The sequence below is a fragment of the Ambystoma mexicanum genome, chromosome 11, assembly GCF_040938575.1.
Source record: "Ambystoma mexicanum isolate Mex_15411 chromosome 11, UKY_AmexF1_1, whole genome shotgun sequence".
NCBI lineage: Eukaryota > Metazoa > Chordata > Amphibia > Caudata > Ambystomatidae > Ambystoma > Ambystoma mexicanum.
Window position 1 is genome coordinate 729,791,565 of NC_090934.1, and position 19,676 is coordinate 729,811,240.

The following is a 19,676-nucleotide window of genomic DNA, read 5'->3' on the forward strand; positions in this document are numbered from 1 at the left end:
GGTTTGGGTTGAAAATAATATACATGAGTGGAAACATTGAATTTTTATATATATTAAATTGTCTGCAAATATGTAATGTATTTGATTAGGCAGGAGTGAATACATTACTGTTGTATTAAAATGTGATTAATCAATATTACTACCATAACAGATAATTGAAGAGTGTTTTCCTTTTTAAGAGCACAATAAGAATCTAATAGAACTCGGTTGAATTTTCCTTTATCTCTCGATCTGTGTTTTATTGTGCACTTAAAAGCTACCTCTGGCCTTGGAGTGCAAAAACACCTTGGTGCTGAAAGGGTTACATCAAAGACGAAAGAGTAAAGTATTTCTTTTTTTTATAAATGTGAGCATACTGGCAGAAATCCAATATATAGTGATCACTGATAAAACTTTACACACAAAAGACTCAGAGCCTCATTATGAGTATGGTAGTAACGAAAAAACAAGTTTTGAAATGCCATGTTTTTACAGGTACCACCTTATGAGATGGGATTTTAACCACATGCAGTACGACATTTCTACATACCCATGCAGTAAATATCCCATGCGATCCTAACGCATATGGTTGTTCCAGTAAGAGTTTTAACATTCTGACAGATCTTACCCATTTATATAATGCTTTGATATTAGATCTCCTTTGCCAGCAATGGTATTAAAAGAAAATAAACAGGACAAAGTACATTTTTTATTTAAAAAATATTTAACTAATACATTACACTTTTACCATATTTATAATAAAGGATTCATACAAGAAATAAACAGTGTTATGGTACAATATAAGAAATATCAACATAGGGATATTTGTAGTGTAAAAAACAGACCTCTGAAAAGCCCATTTACATATAAAAGCTACCAATGATAACTGTGCTCATTTGCTGAGTGATTAAAAAAAGAACACACACAAAATCCAAAATATACATTTTTTGCCAGCTATTCACAACCAATTTGGTAATCGTGATGAACGAAGAACACTGTAGCAAAAGTATTTGCACACTGTGTGTGCAATCACACAGTATGCTAAATTGTGTGCTCTGATATGGCTTTTATGAAATCTGTACATCAAAGCAGGGATGTGGTCACTGGACAAGCTTCACATACTGTCAAACCCCAATAATGCACTTCAATACGGCAGAGGTTGCTTAAGCAAAACATGTCCTTTACAAGGGCCACGGGAGGTCGCTGAAATCCACTGGGCCACCGAGACCTGCATCTGCTTCCAAAAGACTCATTATAACTGCCATGGCAGCTTCATCATTGCTGGGGCTGCTTGAACCCTGGTCGTTATCGATCATATCTATACCCATATGAGAGTTCTCGCCTGCAAGTGGGAAAGGGAGTAAACAATGGGGTTACATATTGTTTTCATAATTTCAAACCATGACACTTTATTATTCTTATGAATATAAAATTATAGCCAGCAAAGAATATCTTAATCAGATAATTACATTTTAAAATCACTTCATACACTCGAGACTCTGTTCTGTGCAAAATCTTAAATCAAAAGGAAATGAAAAATTTCTTGTATCCTAGTGCCACTTTTGAAAAAAAATTCTAAAACTATTGTGAATTGCATCGACTATTGGTCAAACTGTATTCCTCACACCCACTGATGCAGCAGCATCTATAGCCGTAGAAACCTTTTATACTCAAGTAGCAACTTACCTTACATTCATGGGGAACTGTATTCACATTTTGAATTCTCCAGTGCTAAATCAAAGCCTAGTTGGACACAGCTATCATAGATGGCAAGTTCCAACCTTAGGGATAGTTGTTGTCTAGCCCACACTCATGTCTCATCTATTCAGAAAATGCTCAGTATCCAAGCAACAATAATTAATGAAGGAGGTGAACATTGAGGGTGAGGAACAATGCACAAATTAAGGCGTATATTTGAAAAGATAACTTCCCTTTGGTAGCAAAGGTTCTGAATGTCACTGTCTTGTCTCTGTTATAGCTTCCTCTAGGGAGTGGGGAAATCGAAGTGGATTTTAATTAGTAGACAGACTGAAAAGATACTGCCTGCAGTTCAGTTAATCTTTATATTTTCTCTTCCTCAAATATGTCTTACACCATTGTTCCTGAGCTCTCTCAAGCCTTGTCTTTGCTCAGGAGTATGAGGAAGAGATCCGGATTTATGTAATTGAACAACAATATTGGTGTTTCCAACAAATGCAAGAAATGTGCTATATCTAACATGCCTAATACTTTCTAAAGTGTGGTCAGTGTTATGCCCATAAAGCTGCAATTCCTCAATCAGCATATTCAGCTTAGACAAATTCTGGAGAAACTCCAGCTATGCACAACCAAGCAAGACATCCATTTTCCCACAAAGTTGTCAAGGTATTTTCCACAGCGCATCATCTTTTTGTCTAAACACAATTAAATGATTTGCTTTGAAATCTTAATCCACTTGAGTCACTTCTCCAACACTCTATCATGCACCTCAAGCAAGTGATCACAATTCCTTTGCACCATTTCTCAAAATGCCAATTAGCCAAGTTAATAGACATATTTGTTGTTCGAAAAATAAATGGATCCCTTAATAAAAAAAATTAAATTAAAAAAAAAAGGAGGGAAAAGCTTTTGGCTTCCCTCTTATTTCACCTGTACGGGGCACCAACAAAGATGATACTGGATGCTCATAAATAACAAGTTACTTTCTTACCTGGTAACGTTCTTTCGATAGGATGGTCCGACGACGTATTCCATATCTATAACAGGTAATGTCCACAGCTGTGCTGCTTCGGAAAATTTTCTACGTCGATGCGCCGTCCCCGAGGACCTCCTCCGACGGCCGACGTCATCCAATGTGATAAGCAGAACGCACGACGCACGTAGCCTCAGTTGTAGTTTTTTCCCCCAGAACGTGTGACACCAGTTTTCTGCCAGTCAGACACACAAGTCCTTGCGGAACGCAAGCTGCAATCGCATAAGAAATTCTGCAGCGGGGAAGGTAGGGAGGGAGCGATATGGAATATGTCGTCGGACCATCCCATCGAAAGAACGTTACCAGGTAAGAAAGTAACTTGTTCTTCGAGGGGATTGGGTCCTCCAACGTATTCCATATCTATGACAGACTCCCAAAGCAGTACCAAGCAAGGAGGTGGGAAAAGAATTTAGAACACAAATTTACCATGCCCAATCAAATTGCGGAATAAAGGCCTGCCTTGCCAAAGGCCAGATCCTGCCCTCGGATGGAATCGAGGGAGTAGTGACGTACAAAAGTATGTAGTGAAGCCCAGGTGGCTGCATCACAGATGTGACGAATGGGAACACCCCTCTGCAGGGCAGTAGACGCAGCCACTCCCCTGGTAGAATGGGCCCGCAAGCCAGCCGGAGGGTCCTTACCTGCCAAGCGGTAACACTCGGAGATAGCTAAAATAATCCAACGAGACAAAGTCTGTTTCGTCACAGCTTGTCCCAAACGCTTTCCAGCGTAACCAAAGAAAAGTTGATCGTCCACTCTGACTCGGGACATGCGCGAAATATAAAAGCTCAAAGCTCTCCTAGGATCAAGCCTATGGAGCCTCTCCTCTTCCTTACCAGGATGTGGAGGAGGATAGAACGCCGGAAAAAAACAACCTTCTGGCTCAAATGAAATTCCGAAACCACCTTCGGAAGAAAAGAAGGACGAACTCTAAGGACAACCCTGTCCTTATGAAACACAGTGAAGGGCGGCTTAACTGAAAGTGCCTGTAACTCACTCACTCTGCGAGCGGAAGTAACCAAAACCAAAAACACAGTTTTCAGAGTTAACAGTCTCAAAGGGCAAGAATGCAAAGGCTCAAACGGAGCACCCATAAGAAACTTAAGAACAAGGTCCAAATCCCAACCGGGCACCAGAAAAGGTGGCAGAGGGAACACATTAGTGAGCCCTTTCAAAAACTGAGAAATTAAAGGAATCTTAAAATAGGAACATTCTTCAGACGAGTGCTTAAATATGGACAGCGCCGCCAGGTAACCTTTAATGGTCCCCACGTGCAAGCCCCTGTGGGCCAAGGAAAGCAAAAAAGACAGAACCATGGGAATGTCACACACAAAAGGATCCACATTCTGCACCAGTCGCAGAACTTTCTCCAACGGCAACGGTACAGAGACTTTGTTGCCGGCCGCCTGGCCGAGAGCAACACCTCCATCACGTCTTCAGGGAGGACCCAATCCTTATACCTCAACCTTTCAGAAGCCAAGCGTGAAGGTTGAGGGATCTGACCTCTGGATGGTGAACCTGACCCCCCTCCCGTGAGAGCAGATCGTCTCGGTAGGGAAGACGACATGAAGGGGAGATGGACAAGTCGAGAAGGTCCGGGTACCACGTCCTCCGGGCCCACGCCTGCGCAATGAGGATCATCCGGGAACCGAACCTCCGTAACCTCCGCAGTACTTGCGGGATGACGGGGACTGGAGGAAATGCGTACAGCAGTGGGAATGACCACTCCACCACGAACACGTCTCCTAAGGCTCCTTTTGGAGGAAATCCCCGTGAGCAGAACCTTTCGCACTTCTGGTTGACACTGGAGGTGAAGAGATCCACTTGAGGGGTCCCCCAAAGGGCAAAGATCTCCAGGAGAATCTCCTGAGCCAGCTCCCACTTGTGAGAGATCGTGCTCTGCCTGCTCAGAGCATCCTCCGTCTCGTTGTCGTCTCCGGCCAGATGAACAGCCGAGATCAAAACTTCCTGCTGGACGGCCCAGAACTCGATCTGCATCGCCTCCCTGCACAGAGGAAGTGACCCTGTGTTACGCTCACCTGGCTCCCACAGAGGCGTCGATCTGAACTGGACAGCTGCGGTCTCCACCAATGTGACGCATAGGGCCGAGATGACGGACTGGACTGGCCCACCTAGCTTCGTTTGCTTGGCCCGTAGGAATATTCTTCTGCAAATGGAGAAAGGGGATTAACCACCCGTGGAGTTTAGCGTAAATCCCCCCACCCCTGCTGTTCTCCCCACAGATCACCTTTGATGTCCCCTCTTATAGTCTCACCTGATGGTTTGAAAAGATGAGCTCTCCATCCTGCATTGAGTGCAGGGGCGCGTTGATAACCAGTTGCTTCACTGGCTCGAAGGAATTGGTGAGTTCCAGAACAATATTGACTCTGAAAAGTATGTAGTTCGTAAGAGTTCACATGTCTGACTTTCACTCTTGTCCGATTCCTTGCAGTTTGCAGCTTGACCCCAGCAAAGAGTTCCTCGTGGTAGCTGACGAAGTTCAGGTAAAGATTTGGCTTATCCTACACAGTTCAATAAAATAAGGCCAGAATGTAACCTGTTGCTTGCTCCCTTATTCAGGTGTGGAGAGAAAATATGAAGTTCGGTGAATAATGCCTCCGGCCGTAAAATTAGGTAAGTCTATTGTGGTCGGAAGAGTTCCCCTTGTTTGTCCCTTTGTCTCACCTTGTTGTCCTTTTGTTCCCCTTAGGGGCCGGGGTACAGCGAGGATGCAATGGAGACTGCGCCGACCCATGAAGAGGAATAGTACCCCCAGCGGTAATCAGGTAAGTCTATGGGGGTAGTTACTATTGCCTCTGTTTATTCCCTTGGCTCATTTTTGCTGTTCTTGTGTTCCCCTTAGTTGCCAGAGTGCGGCGGGAACGTGCAGAAGGATGCGGTGGATCGTGAGGATGCTGCGAAGGCCGGTGAGTTCAGCGCGGCGCTGCAGCAGGCGAGGCGGCGCGCGTAAAATGCTTCTTTCTTCCAACTCGAAGGCGCGGTGGATCTGGAATTCAGGTAAGGATCAAAGGTTTTGCTCTTATTCTAACCTCTTCTCCTTCTGTTCCTCCCTTTTTATAGGAGCTGCAGACTCGAGGCGGGCGTGGCAGAAGACTGGATGCAGGCTTGCAGACAAGGTGAGCGTTACGCTGCTGGATGCAGAATAACGCAAAGCGTGTGCTGCTCTTTGGGCGTGGTTTAACTAGCCTCCAAAGTAGTCCCAGGTAAGTATTCCTCCCCAGCCCCACCCGAGTAAAAAATAGTCCCTAGGTAAAATAGTCCCTTCCATGCCTCATTTGGCTTGGAGCTCTGCAGCATTGTCTGCATCAGGTAAATTCTACTCTATGAGCCTGGCGCCTATGGCGCCAGGACTGACTCTCCATATGAGCCTGGCGCCATAGGCGCCAGGACCGCACCCAAACAGCCCCTAGCAGGGGTTTTTGGGCTTGCTCAAAATAACGTGATGCCTGCTTCCGGGGTTGCTGGACCTGGTCTGGTTCCCCGGGGGTAGGCATCATGACACCCTGCCCCCCCCCTTTTTGTTGAGGTAGTGCATGGCCACTGTGTTGTCCGTTAGAATCAGGACACTCTTTCCTCACACAGTCGGCAGAAAAGCCTTCAGGGCTAGTCTGATGGCCCTCAGCTCCAACAGATTGATATGGAGTCTGGACTCCGACGGAGACCAACGACCGCTGACTGTCAACTCGTTGGCATGAGCTCCCCATCCCGTGAGGGATGCGTCCGTCACAATCGTCACCTCCGGCCAGGGCAGCCAAAATGGGGCCCCCTTCATCAGATTGCCTTCGACGGCCCACCACAGAAGGTCCTGGGCGACCGAGGGCGGCACCTGAACAGGGTCCGACATCCTGCCGGAGGACTGAGACCACTGGAGCTTGAGTGCCCATTGTAAAGATCTCATCCGCAACCTGGCCTCTGGCACCAGAAGAATGCAGGATGCCATGAGGCCGAGCAGTCTCAAGAACTCGGACGCTGGGAGAGTCTGGGCAAGCTGAAACTTGTGCACCATCTGCTGAATGTGAAGAGCCCTCACCTGGGGAGGAAAAAACAGCCCCAGGCAGGGGAGTTGCTAGGTCTGGAAAAGACCCGGGGCTAAGCTGATGTCGGAACTGTTGGGACTGGGGGGCTAGCTAGTCTTTTGGCTGTAGCTCCTGAGATTCTATCCGGGGCTACAACCAAAAGATCAGGGGCTATAGCCCCCTTAGCAACCCCTAGCAATGCCCCTGGCCCCAGGGATGTGTTGAGCACTGCTCCGATGTACTGGAGCTGCTGTGTTGGCGTCAAATGGGACTTCTTTAAATTGAGGGAGAAGCCCAGCTTGTGAAGGGAGTGGCAGGTGACAGACAGATGATCCAGGACTTGCTCGGGAGAGCTCACCCTGATCAACCAATCGTCCAGGTAGGGGTAGACGTGAATCCCCCCTTTCCTGAGATGCGCTGCCGCCACCACCATAAGCTTGGTGAAAACCCTCGGGCGGAGGTCAATCCGAACGGCAGGACCCAAAACTGAAAGTGCGAGTCGCCAACCGCGAACCTCAGGTACTTCTTGTGCTTGGGATGGATCGGCACATGGAAGTAAGCGTCCTTGAGGTCGAGAGACACCACCCAGTCCTGAAGTTGAAGGGCCTGGAGGACTTGAGAGAGAGTAACCATCTTGAACTTGTCCTTCCTGAGCAGTTTGTTCAAACCGCGCAAGTCAATGATGGGTCTCAATCCCCCGTCTTTCTTCGAAATCAAAAAATAAGGGGAATACCATCCCTTGTTCCTCTCCGCTACAGGCACCAGTTCTATGGTGCCGTTCTCCAGCAGGGCTTGAATTTCCTGCGCAAGGAGCGGATCCGGACTCTTCAAAGAGAGGTTCCCAGGTGGATTGTCGTGAGGCCTCTGCCGAAAAGGAAGACAGTAGCCGTGGGTTATGATCTCCAGAACCCTTACATCTGAAGTAATGGCACGCCATTCTACAAGATGCTGCGCCGGCCTTGCCGCCAACCGGCGAACCATGGGACCTGGCCTCATGACTGAGTGGTAGCGGCTGCGGCGTTGCCTGAGGGCAAAGAGGCAACTGCCCGAGCAGCCTTGGCACGTCGAGTACCCCGTTTTCCACCTCTGGCACTCTTACGGTGGCCTCTTTGACTGACAGCTCCTCTCACTTTACTGAAGGACGAGTAATAGCGAAAGGAACATCCCCTCCATTGTTGTCCCCTAGGACTAAAAGGCGGAGGTTGTCAAACTGCAGCGCCCAACGACTTCGCTGCAGCTTTGGAGGTCTGCAACCTCTCAAGGCTCTCGTCAGCCTTGCTGCCAAAAAGATGTTCACCGTCAAAGGGCATGTTGAGGAGCCGGGACTGCACATCAGGAGCGAACCCTGACTTCCGCAACCACGCAAACCTGCGTATTACAGTGCTCGCCTCCATGGACCGGCTGACACAATCTGCCATGTCCAAACCCGACTGAACGGCCTCACACATGGCATCCTTGCCATCCTGAACCACAGCAAGGAAACCATCCCGTTCGTCCCCTTCGGGAATATGTTGAGCCGCTAATGCAACACAGTTACACAAGAGTGTGTGTGAAACGAGACAAGGCACATATGGAGTTGGCCGTCTGAAGCACCATACCCCCTGAAGAAAACACTTTCTTCGCCCAGCCGTCAAAACGTTTGTCGTCCCTATCCGGAGGGATGGTAGGATACAACGCCTGCTTTGCCGGGGCCGTAGCCGCCTGCACCACCAAACTCTCCGGAGTGGGGTGCCTGGACAAGTAGCAGGGGTCGGTACTGGTTGGACGGTATTTTCGTGACAAAGACTTGCCCACTGCCGGGAGACTCTCTGGAGCAGTCCAGGCTGGCACCACTCTTCTCTGCAGAGCCATATGAAATGGCAGTACCGGGTCAGTGGGGGGGACCAAGATCAAGGATGTCCGTGAGATCATCCTGAACGAACTCCCCTGGGGGAGCCGACCATCCCAAGTACTCGGTGACCCGAGACATAAGGCGCTGGTACGAAGAATCGGCATGAGTGCCAGGCTCCGGCCTACAAAACTGCACCTCCGGAGAGGTGTCCAGTACACTGGCATCATGCAGTGACTCCCTCAGGTCATCAAACTGGCTATGACCCGAGAGAAGCTCATCTGGTACCGTAACCGGAACCAAGCCTTCATCAGAGCCTTCATCACCCTCTGAAATGTACTCCAGGCGGTGAGAGGAAGACACCTGGGGACCAAAGCTATGCCTGAACTTAGCCAAAGCCTTTCTAGGGGCTAACCCCGTGCCACGGGGCCCCTCCGACACCATCGCCTCGAAAGGCGTCGAGGGCGCCGAACGAGGCGGCGCCGAGCGAATCGGCGTTGACGTCAGCTGCAGCACCGCCAGCATCGATGGCGTCGACACAGGCCTCGAAGCCGAGCTCTGAGCGTGTCTCTCGACGACCTAGGCGCCCATAGCGTCGACGACCCCCTCAGAGGCGGAGCCTCGAGAGAAATCGTTGACGACCTCGGCGCCACAGGCGTCGACGTCTTCCTCGACTATGGCACAGGATCACGCGGTCTCGAGCGCATCGAGGACCGGGACCCGGAACGGGCATGGCGAGAATGGCTACCCTTGTCCGAGCGGGACCTTTCCCGCGAGCCGTGCCGACCACCCGAGCCCGAAGGCGTACAAGCGGTGTCTCTCGACCGGTGCCGACCGACCCCACTTGGAGGCGCGGATGGACCGGTGCCCTGCGATTCAAGAATCGCTAACATCTGCTTCCCGAAGGAAGCCCATTCCTCCGGTGTCACTTGCATGGTGGGATAAGCGACCTGCCGACGGGCGGAGTCCTCGGAAGAGGACGGGGAAGGCGACCGATGCCGGCGCTTCCGAGAATGCCTCGAAGAGGCGGAGGAGTGGCGAGACTGACTCCTGGAAGGACACCCACTGGACTTCCGACGATGATGCGGAGAGTCACCTCTCGAGTCATCCGTCGAAAGCCCCGTAGACCTCGACTTCCGGGGCTTAGACACCCGACCTACAGACAACTTCTTCTTGCACTCCCGCAAGGCCCTGGCCGTGAGCGACTGGCAGTCGACACAGTCGTCTGTATCGTGGGCCTCCCCGAGGCACCAGAGGCAGGCGTCGTGCAAGTCTGTGACCGACATCTTGGACCCACAATCCCTGCATTTCTTGAAGCCCGGACGTGGGGTTGAAGACGAAGTAGACATCGTCACAAACAGGTTTTCACAAAAACCGAACAGGTTCAACGATCCGAGAAGAATACAGCAAACTCCAAAGAGTCGAGGCGTACCGAGATTCATGAAGGGAACACGTTTGCGGAAAAAACGGAACTGAGGCTACGGGCGTCGTGCGTCCTACTCATCACATCAGGTGACGTCGGCTGTCGGAGGTCGTCCTCGGGGACGGCGCATCGACGCAGGACGCTGAAAATTTTCCAAAGCAGCACAGCTGTGGACATAACCTGTCATAGATATGGAATACGTCGGATGACCCAATCCCCTCGAAAGAAGGTTTCTAGTAGCTGGACTACACTTTCTCAAAACTGTAGAAGAGAGTTTGGAAGTGAGAATAATAGTAATCACATTTGTAGTCATTTCTAACTAACAGCCACAACACCTGCCAATAAATAAGCCATTGAACCAGCTCTATTTTTAAGGTAGTTGTAGGCTGCATACTCACAAGAAGAGTCTTTAAATTAAGCAATGGTCAAAACATGCTCTACGGATCTAGGGCCCTCTGCTGCTTTGATATACTTTGTAAGTCTATCCAACCATCACAATGATGTAGTGCATGCTGTACAGCTCAGTGCAAGTGTCAAAACACAAACTCAGAGGTAACCTAAAAGGTAACCTAACCCATGAAACCTAAAAGAGTTAAAAAACAGACACTCGATCCAACTATACCGACTAATTACAGGCCTATCACAACAATGCCATTTCTTCTCAAAATCTTAGACAAGGTGGCCAATCTCCAAATACAGAAGTATCTGGAGCACAACCATCTTCTAGGAACCCGCCAATCAGGATTTAGGCCTCAACATGGCACCGAAACTGCGTTAATTGATCTCAAGCCCAAATTGACTAGCTTAGGCACAAGGGGAAATCAGCCTTACTTCCTCTTGACCTCTCGGCTGCATTCGACTTGGTGGACCACAAGGTATTATGTAACCACCTGGACGCAGCAGCATTTCCCTCAGGAGGCGATAGTTTGGATAAATCCTTCCTAAGCAACAGGACTATGAGAGTCTTTTCACCATCAGCAGCGGCAGACCCCATCCCTATCACCTATGGAGTGCCCCCTGGTTCTTGTGTCTCACACACTATGTACAACATATTTACCAAGCCCCTTTTCAATGATCTGTACCATCTTGGTATCACCTACACTAACTATGCAGATGATCCAGATTCTCATACCACTTACTGGGGATTACGACAAGGATTTGGCCTTGGTAAACAGTTTCTACCTCATCATCCAGGCACGGATGGCTGCCCACGGTCTTTGCCTGAATGACAAAACTGAGCTCATCATCCCGGGCACACCTCAATAAGCTTAGCTCTAAATACACATCCTTTAACATCGACTGTAATCTGATCAAAGTTCCAAAGAGGTAAACACCTTAGGCTTTTCCCTTGATTCCACCTTCACCTTTGCTAAACTAGTTAACTCCATGGCCTCTGCCACTGCATATACATGTAAATTAATCAGAGCTGGCAAACCATTCCTCTCCAAGAACAGTTCTGGCCAGAGCATTAATCCTGTTCAAACTGGACTATTGCAACTCCCTTTACATTGGTGCAAATAAGTACATTGTAAGGGGACTACAGATGCTCCAGAATAATGCCCTTAGAGCTGCCTTGGGTATAGCAAGGAAAGAGCACATATCAGAAGTAAGGAGACAGAATACCTGGCTTTCTAATACTGACAAAATCCAGCTGAAAACTGCTTTGCTTACCCACAAACGCCTGAACAAAGCTGCACCCTGCTACCTCACTGAGAGATTCATTAGAACATCCTCCAGCAGGCCCACTAGAACAGCCAACACAAACTGTCTGATTGTACCAAAATTTAAACTATCCAAAGTGGGGGAGGGGGGGGCAGCAGTATCCCAGTTAAAGCATCACAGCTTTGGAACTCTGCCACCGCCACTGTGAGCCGACCAAACCTACCTGAACTTCAGACAGAATCTCATCAATTGGCTCAAAGATAATGACCATGTACATATCTCACACTATCCCTGTACTGTAAATAGCTACCAGATTGTTATCTTAAATTATGTTCATGCTGTACAGTGTTTTTCGCATGTACCCACTATTTCTTGTATATACCTACCTATCAGTATTTGTATTTCCTTCACCTGTATATCTTTACCTGTATCTCTGTATATTATTGTGTAACCTAAGCTGAAAGTCTTCTTGTATCTCCTGTGCCCTGATACCCCTGGGTCTGGCACGCATTACAAATACACAAACATACATTAACAATTGATGTACCACAGTTTTGGCTTTCAACTACAATAATGTGAAAGTGAATTCCAATGGCAAAAGTGTTGCCAGAGCGTACTATGCCCCAGGCTTGGTGCCACACACCACATAGTGGATATTGGAATCCATAACAGATACACCTTGACGTAATTTGCTTGACTCTTCAAAGACTGAAGGCTGCTTGATCGTTTTGGCAATGTCTCCTACAGGAAGGACAAAAAATTGTGCATATTTTTGGAAACTATTATTAGCACCTATTGAGGCTTGATGTGTTCAAGGGGCAGAAAAGGGAACATAATGATGCCACAGATCCCCCTCAAATCTGGTGGCACCATGTGACAGGTGTGATGCACTACATATGCATTGCATTAATGAATGCCTTTCTAATGCTTGGGTGGCTAGGCCAGCATAGTACATGTAAGGCATGAGACCAGTTTTGCACCTGGAGGTGGTAGAGACAGTGTGGGGAAGATGTGTGGATCCCAGTACACCGCCCAATAGGGTGTGGACCAGGATGGCAGCATCTTTTAGACAGTTGTGGATGGCATTAGTGGTGCCATTTGAGGTTATGTAGTAGAACGTGAACTATGACTTTTACCATTTTAGGATGGTCGTGTCCTTGGAGGTTACTTGTGTTGTTTCAGTCTGACATATCACTGCTCCTTTTTCTGTGTGATGCCATCTCTTTGCCAGTGCATCATCAATCTCCTCGCTTTCAACTTTTGCTGGATCCCAGAATAGCTCAGGTGCTTTAATGCCATTGAGATTATTCGCCTTTTTGGGGATCATTTTTTACATGTTCTCTCGGTTATTGTGAGCCAGCAGTTTGCCTTCAGGGAGGGGCTTGGCCCCTACTGTGTCGTTTGAGGGAAGGTGAAACCGCAGTGTGAAGATACTGACAGGTTTAAACAGCAGTTCCTAGCCCTAGGAATGGACAATTTCCAGGAACACTCAGCTAAGATTTATGACTGGATAGTGAAGGTAAAAAAAAGACAAAGTGAAAATGTGATCTTTAAAGTTTACTTAGTCATCTGTCTGGGGGAAATTATGCACTTCCCTGTGGTTAACTGCTCAATAGGTAATTTTACTGTGGTGCTTGGCAGTGTCAAAGAGCTCCTCGATATCGGCCCGGTTTAATTTTCCTTTCAGCTGCATGGGGTTGGTTTCATGCCATTTAAAAAGGTTCAAGTGTGGGAGGTAGACCCGGTCTTCTTTGCCCTGGGCTAAGACTAGGGATAATTTGCTTTTTGGGATTGTTTTATCAGAGGTTTGATTACCAGAACATCGAATCATCTGCTGAATCATGGAATAACGGTTATTCTTTGATAGATCACTAGTTTAAGACAGACAGCTGCTAAAAATAACTGGATGCAAAGGACAATGTAACCTGTTGCACAGACAACTCACAAAGGAGACGAATGTTAAATATGCTAAGAATGATTCCTTCTCTGACCTTTTAAGGGCTGCAAAGGAGATGACTGTCGTGTGCCCATCATCAAAGACTGTGCAGAGACACACACACCCATCATCACAACAATAATCAACTCGTCCTTCGCCACGACTGTCCCAGCCTCCTTGAAAGAAGCGTTGATCCTCCGTTGCTTAAAAAACCATCTCTCGACCCCACCATCCTTACAAACTACCGCCCTATTACTACCGTACCCTTCATCCTAAAAATTCTCAACCGTGCAGCCTACATCTAGGTCAACAATACTTTGAGGAAAACCACATCCTTGGCATCCATCAAGCAGGGTTCTGCCCAAGGCACGGAACTGAAACCGTCTTGCTGCACCTGAAAAAAAAACAATTGGACGAAAACAAAGACAGTGGCAAACTTTCCCTGCTCTTCATGCTGGACTTAGCAGCGTTCAACCTTGTCGACCACCAGGCACTTTGCAACCACCTCACCACAACAGCCAACTTCTCCCCTGCAGCCGCAGACTGCATCAGATCCTTCTAGGCAGACATATCCTCTCAGGTCTTCATGGATGATCATGTTACCCCACCCACGCCAGTAACCTGCAGCGTCCCACAAGGATCGTGCACCTCCCCCACTCTGTATAACATTTATACAAAACCCCTCTTTGATCACTTGGATGTCCTTAGCATATCTTATAAGAATTACACCAATGACACCCAAATCATTCTCTCTCTCTCTCTCTCTCTCTCTCTCTCTCTCTATCTCTCTCTCTCTCTCTCTCTCAAAAACGTTGTGGCCATCAATTCAGTCTACGACATCATGCAGAACTGGATGGTGACCCACCTGCTATGTCTAAACGACGAAAAAACCAAGATCCTCATCGTAGGCTCACAAACCACACTCAACATGGATCCAGCTTACAAGGCTTTCAACATAGATGGAAACCTGATCCAAACCTCACCTGCAGCCTAAACCCTGGGCGCTACCCTCGACCTCTCACACCAAGGAAATGCCATTGCCTCTTCTTCTGCCTACACCGCCAAATTACTCAATGCCAGCAAGCCCTTGCTCACCACAACCAACCGCCTTGCCAGAGCCATCACCGGAGCCAAACTGGACTACTGCAACACCCTCTCTGCAGGCACCTCTGAGCAAAACTTGTGCAAGCTACAAACTATTCAAAACCATGCCCTCCGGGTCGCCTTAGGCTTGTCCAAGCAAGACCATGTTTCAGAAGCCAGAAAAGATGCCCACTGGCTTCCTATCCATGAGCGAATCAAATTCAAGACTCTATCGCACACAGGTGCCTCACGAACACTGCCTCGGGTTACCTCTCATGTTGTGTGGAAAAATACACCCCCCACACCTACTAAGATCCACAAACTGCCACTTCCTCCGAGTACCTAACTTCACTTGAAAGACTGCAGGAGCATCAAGCTTTCCTGTCATTGTTGCAAAGCTCTGGAACGATCACCCCATCACCTTGAGAAAAGAACCTTCCTACTGGGCCATTAGGAAAAACCTGAAAACCTTGCTTTTCAACCAAGCCACCCGACTGAAAGGCACTTTGCTCCTGCAACCTCTCCCAAACGGACAAACCACCACCTTTATTTGTATCCATGGTTGTTGCCACCATCTGATACTCCTTTTTCCCATCCCAACTGTACTTTACGTGCCTCCTCACCCAATGTCACTAGCGCCTAAATGCCTAAGGGTTCAGTGTGCTGCAACAAATGCAAAATAAATAATTTATTTGCACAGATGGATCCTTATTTTAGAAAAGCAAACATTGGGAAGGCAGAAAGGGGTGCAATGGGGAAAGCCCTGTTGGCAACAAATGACTGCAGTCAACAGGCTTAATTTGACTATAGAACAGGTAAGAGACACTAACGAACTTGGGGTGGGGAATTTGCACACGTGTTTTCTTGACAATAGAAGAACAAGTTACTTACCAACTGTAACGTTCTTTCGACTGGATGTTCCTCCCACATATTCCTCATCTTGTGATAATTCGTTATCTCCAGCTTCGCTGCTTCAGAAAATAATTTTCTCGGCAGAGGGCGCTGTGCTCAAGGTCGTGGCGTCGATTGTCCCTCGACATACTCCGTACTCTGTCGACATCACCAATGGTATAAATAGCTCGAGCTGCGCCAGTTTGTTCAGTTCTGTTCTTTCGATGAAACATATAGGAAGAACACGCAGGCGTGCCCCATGACCGATACATTCTTCGTGAGAGGAAAGTGTAAGAAAAAACGTAAACTGTACTGTGGGGTAGGATGGGAGGGTCAATGAGAAATACGTGGGAGGAACATCCAGTCGAAAGAACGTTACAGTTGGTAAGTAACTTGTTCTTCGAATGGATTGTGTCCTCCCACGTATTCCTCATCTTGTGATAGGCTCCCATAGCAGTAGCAATTTTGGAGGCGGGAGTACCAATTTCAGTTTGTGGACAGAATGCAGAACTGCCTTAGCAAATAAACCCTCATTGAGGAGGCAGTATCCAAACAATAACGTTTAACAAATGTATGCATTGTTTTCCAGGTTGCAGCTGCACAAATATCTGCTGCCGGAACTCCCCTCTTTAGAGCCGCAGAAGTAGCCATTCTCCTTGTAGAATGGGCACGAAGCCCATCTGGTGGTTCTTTTCCCGCTAATCTGTAGCATTCAACTATGGCTAATATGATCCAGCGGGAAATGGTCTGTTTTGTTACAGATAAGCCTAATTTATGACCAGTATAACCCACGAATAGTTGGTCATCTTGTCTCAATTTAGCCATCCTTGAGATGTAAAAACTAAGAGCCCTCTTGGGATCTAGTCTGTGTAATCTCTCCTCTTCCTTGCCCAGATGAGGAGGGGGATAAAAAGTTAGTAGTACTATTTTTTGTGAGAAATGGAAGTCCGAGACTACTTTTGATAAGAACAAAGGTTTAACTTTAAGGACTACCTTATCCTTATAAAAAATAGTATCTGGTGGTTTGCATGAGAGAGCCTGAAGTTCACTAACCCTGCGGGCTGATGATAGGGCCACAAGAAGGACAGTTTTTAGAGTTGAAAGCCTCAATGGACATGAATGCAGAGGCTCAAAAGGTATGCAAGTCAAGAATTTTAGTACTAAATTTAAATCCCAAGTTGGTACATGGTAAGGTACTGGAGGGTATACATTAGTAAGCCCTTTTAAGAATTGAATGATTAACGGTATTTTAAAATATGAAACCTCTTCCGAGGAGCGCTTGAAAATGGACAGCGCATCAAGGTATCCTTTGATTGTTCCTATCTGGAGCCCCAGATTAGCTAGATGTAATAGAAAAGAAAGCACCATTGGGGTGCCACACTGAAAAGGGTCCACTTGTCTTTGCACCAGTTACTAAACCTGTTCCAGCGACATCGGTACAAAGATTTTGTTGCTGGTCTTCTGGCCGAAAGCAAGATTTCCATAATGTCATCCGGAAGATCCCAATCCTTGTATCTCAACCTCTCAGAAACCATGAGTGAAGGTTGAGTGTCTTGACCTCTGGATGGAGAACCCGACCTTCCTCTTGCGAGAGAAGATCCTCTCTTTGCGGAAGACGTATTGGAGGGCAGATGGACATGTCCAGAAGGTCCGGGTACCACGTTCTCCTGGCCCAATCCGGGGCAATTAGGATCATGGTTTTCCTGAACTTTCTCAACCTCCTGATTACTAGAGGAATCACGGGGACTGGGGGAAACTCGTACAGCAGTGGAAACTTCCACTCCACTACGAACGCGTCTCCCAGAGCTCCTCTTGAGGAAATTCCCTTGAGCAGTACTGATCGCACTTCTGGTTGATCGCAGTGGCGAACAGATCCACTTGAGGTGTTCCTCAAAGGGCGAAGATCTCCAGAAGGACTTCCTGAGCTATCTCCCACTCGTGAGAGACCGTGCTCTGCCTGCTCACAGCGTCTGGCGCCGTGGTTTAACTGCGGCTAGGTGAATTGCCGATAGAGAGATTCCTTCTCGTATTGCCCAGAACCATAGCTGCATTGCCTCTCTGCACAGTGGTAGTGACCCTACTCCTCCTCTTTTGTTGAGGTAGTACATGGCCACCGTGTTGTCCGTCATTATCAGGGCATTCTTTCCCTGTACAGAGGGCAGAAAGGCCTTCAGAGTTAGTCTGATTGCCCTCAGCTCCAAAAGGTTGATGTGTAGTTTGGACTCTGATGGAGACCAACGACCGCCGATTGTCAGATCGTTGGTGTGTGCTCCCCACCCCGTGTTTGAGGCGTCCGTCACTACTGTTATCTCCGGCCATGGTTGCCAAAAAGACTCTCCCTTGAGAATGTTGTCATTGCAAGCCCACCATAGAAGATCCTGAGCAACTGCGCTCGGGACTTGCAGAAGATCTGACATATTCCCTGAGAACTGGGACCACTGAGTTCTGAGTGCCCATTGAAGGGATCTCATTCTCAACCTGGCCTCTGGTACTTGGAAAATGCAGGATGCCAAGCAACCTGAGAAAATCGAAGGCCGGAAGACGTTGGGCATTCTGGAATTTTGTTACCATCTGCTGGATGTGGAGAGCTCTCACCTCGGGAGGCGAGGCTTTTCCCGAGGAAGTGTCCAAGACTGCTCCGATAAACTGGAGCTTCTGGCATGGTATCATGTGGGACTTCTTGAAATTGAGGGAGAAGCCCAATTTGTGGAGGAAGTGGCAGGTGATCGAAAGGTGTTCCTGAGCTTGTTCTGGAGAACTTGCTCTGATCAACCAATCGTCCAGGTAGGGGTAGATGTGAATGCCCCCTCTCCTGAGACTTGCTGCCACAACCGCCAACAGTTTGGTGAAAACCCTCGGGGCGAATGGCAGAATCAACCCGAATGGCAGAACTCGAAATTGATAATGAGAATTGACAATCGCGAACCTCAGGTACTTTCTGTGCTTTGGATGAATTGGCACATGAAAGTAAGCATCCTGAAGGTCCAATGATACCAACCAATCTTGGGGTTGGAGAGCCTGAAGGATCTGAGAAAGTCACCATCTTGAACTTGTCCTTCCAGAGGAACTTGTTCAAGTTTCTCAAGTCCAAGATGGGTCTCAGTCCTCCGTCCTTTTTTGGGATGAGAAAATATGGGGAGTACCAACCCCTGTTCCTCTCCGCTACAGGTACCAGTTCTATGGCACCTTTCTCTAGCAGGGTTAAAATTTCCTGCAACAGGAGCGGATCCAGAATTTTGGCAGAGTTGGCTCCCGGTGGATGATTCTGAGGCCTTTTTTGGAAGGGGGGGCAGTAACCTTGGGCTATTGTTTCCAGTGCCCAAGCATCTAAGGTAATGCCTCGCCATTCCTTCAGATGCTGAGAGAGCCTGCCTCCCACTGGTGTTTTGTGCAACAAGGTCTCAGAGGGATTTGGAGGCGGCTGCAGGAGTGGCTGAGGGTACAGATGCCGCTCCTGGGGCTGATTTTGCACCTCTTCCTCGTGCTCCACGAGGGAAGTTTCTTTTGCCCCTTTGAGAAGCCTGTTGTCATGATGCCTACCCCCAGGCATCCGGACCAAGTCCATCAGCCCCGGGAGCAGGCATCTAGACATTTAGTAAAACCTCAGCAGCCCTGGCTAGGGGCTATCTGGGTTCAGTCCTGGCGCCTTAGGCGCCAGGCTCATAGTAGGAATCAGTCCTGGTGCTTAAGGCGCCAGGCTCATAGTCATTACTTACCTCAGGCAGACCATGCTGAAAATGACTCCAATCGAACATGAAGCCTGAAAGGGACTATTTTTCTACAGGGACTATTTTTTACTCGGGTGTGGTTCTAGGGACTTCTTACCTGGGACCACTTTTGAGGTTATTTAAACCACACCCGACCAGCAACACATGCTTCGAGTTATTCTGCATCCAGCAGCGTAACACTCACCGTGCCTGCAGCCTGCATCCAGTCTTCTGCCACGCCTGCCTCGAATCCGGGGCTCCTAAAACAAAGAGGAAATAAAGGGACAAGGTTAGAAAACCAACTTATTTCTATTCCACACCTGATTCTGGATCCATCTTGTCTCCGGACCTCTAAAGAACATCCTTTCTGCACGCACCGCTCCTCCAGCTGCAGCGCCA

General features: G+C 48.1%; 1 protein-coding gene across 13 annotated transcripts in view; it reads right to left on the reverse strand.

Moving 5' to 3' along the window:
- Positions 1 to 668: 668 nt before the first annotated feature.
- BMAL1 (basic helix-loop-helix ARNT like 1) overlaps positions 669 to 19,676 on the reverse strand; it is a 989,350-nt gene continuing 970,342 nt past the window's right edge. For all 13 annotated transcript variants that reach the window (XM_069623618.1, XM_069623617.1, XM_069623625.1 and 10 more), the window contains one exon: positions 669 to 1,321. In XM_069623618.1, coding sequence (XP_069479719.1) covers positions 1,161 to 1,321 — 161 coding nt within the window. In that variant the 3' untranslated portion in view covers positions 669 to 1,160. The remainder of the gene's footprint in view (positions 1,322 to 19,676) is intronic.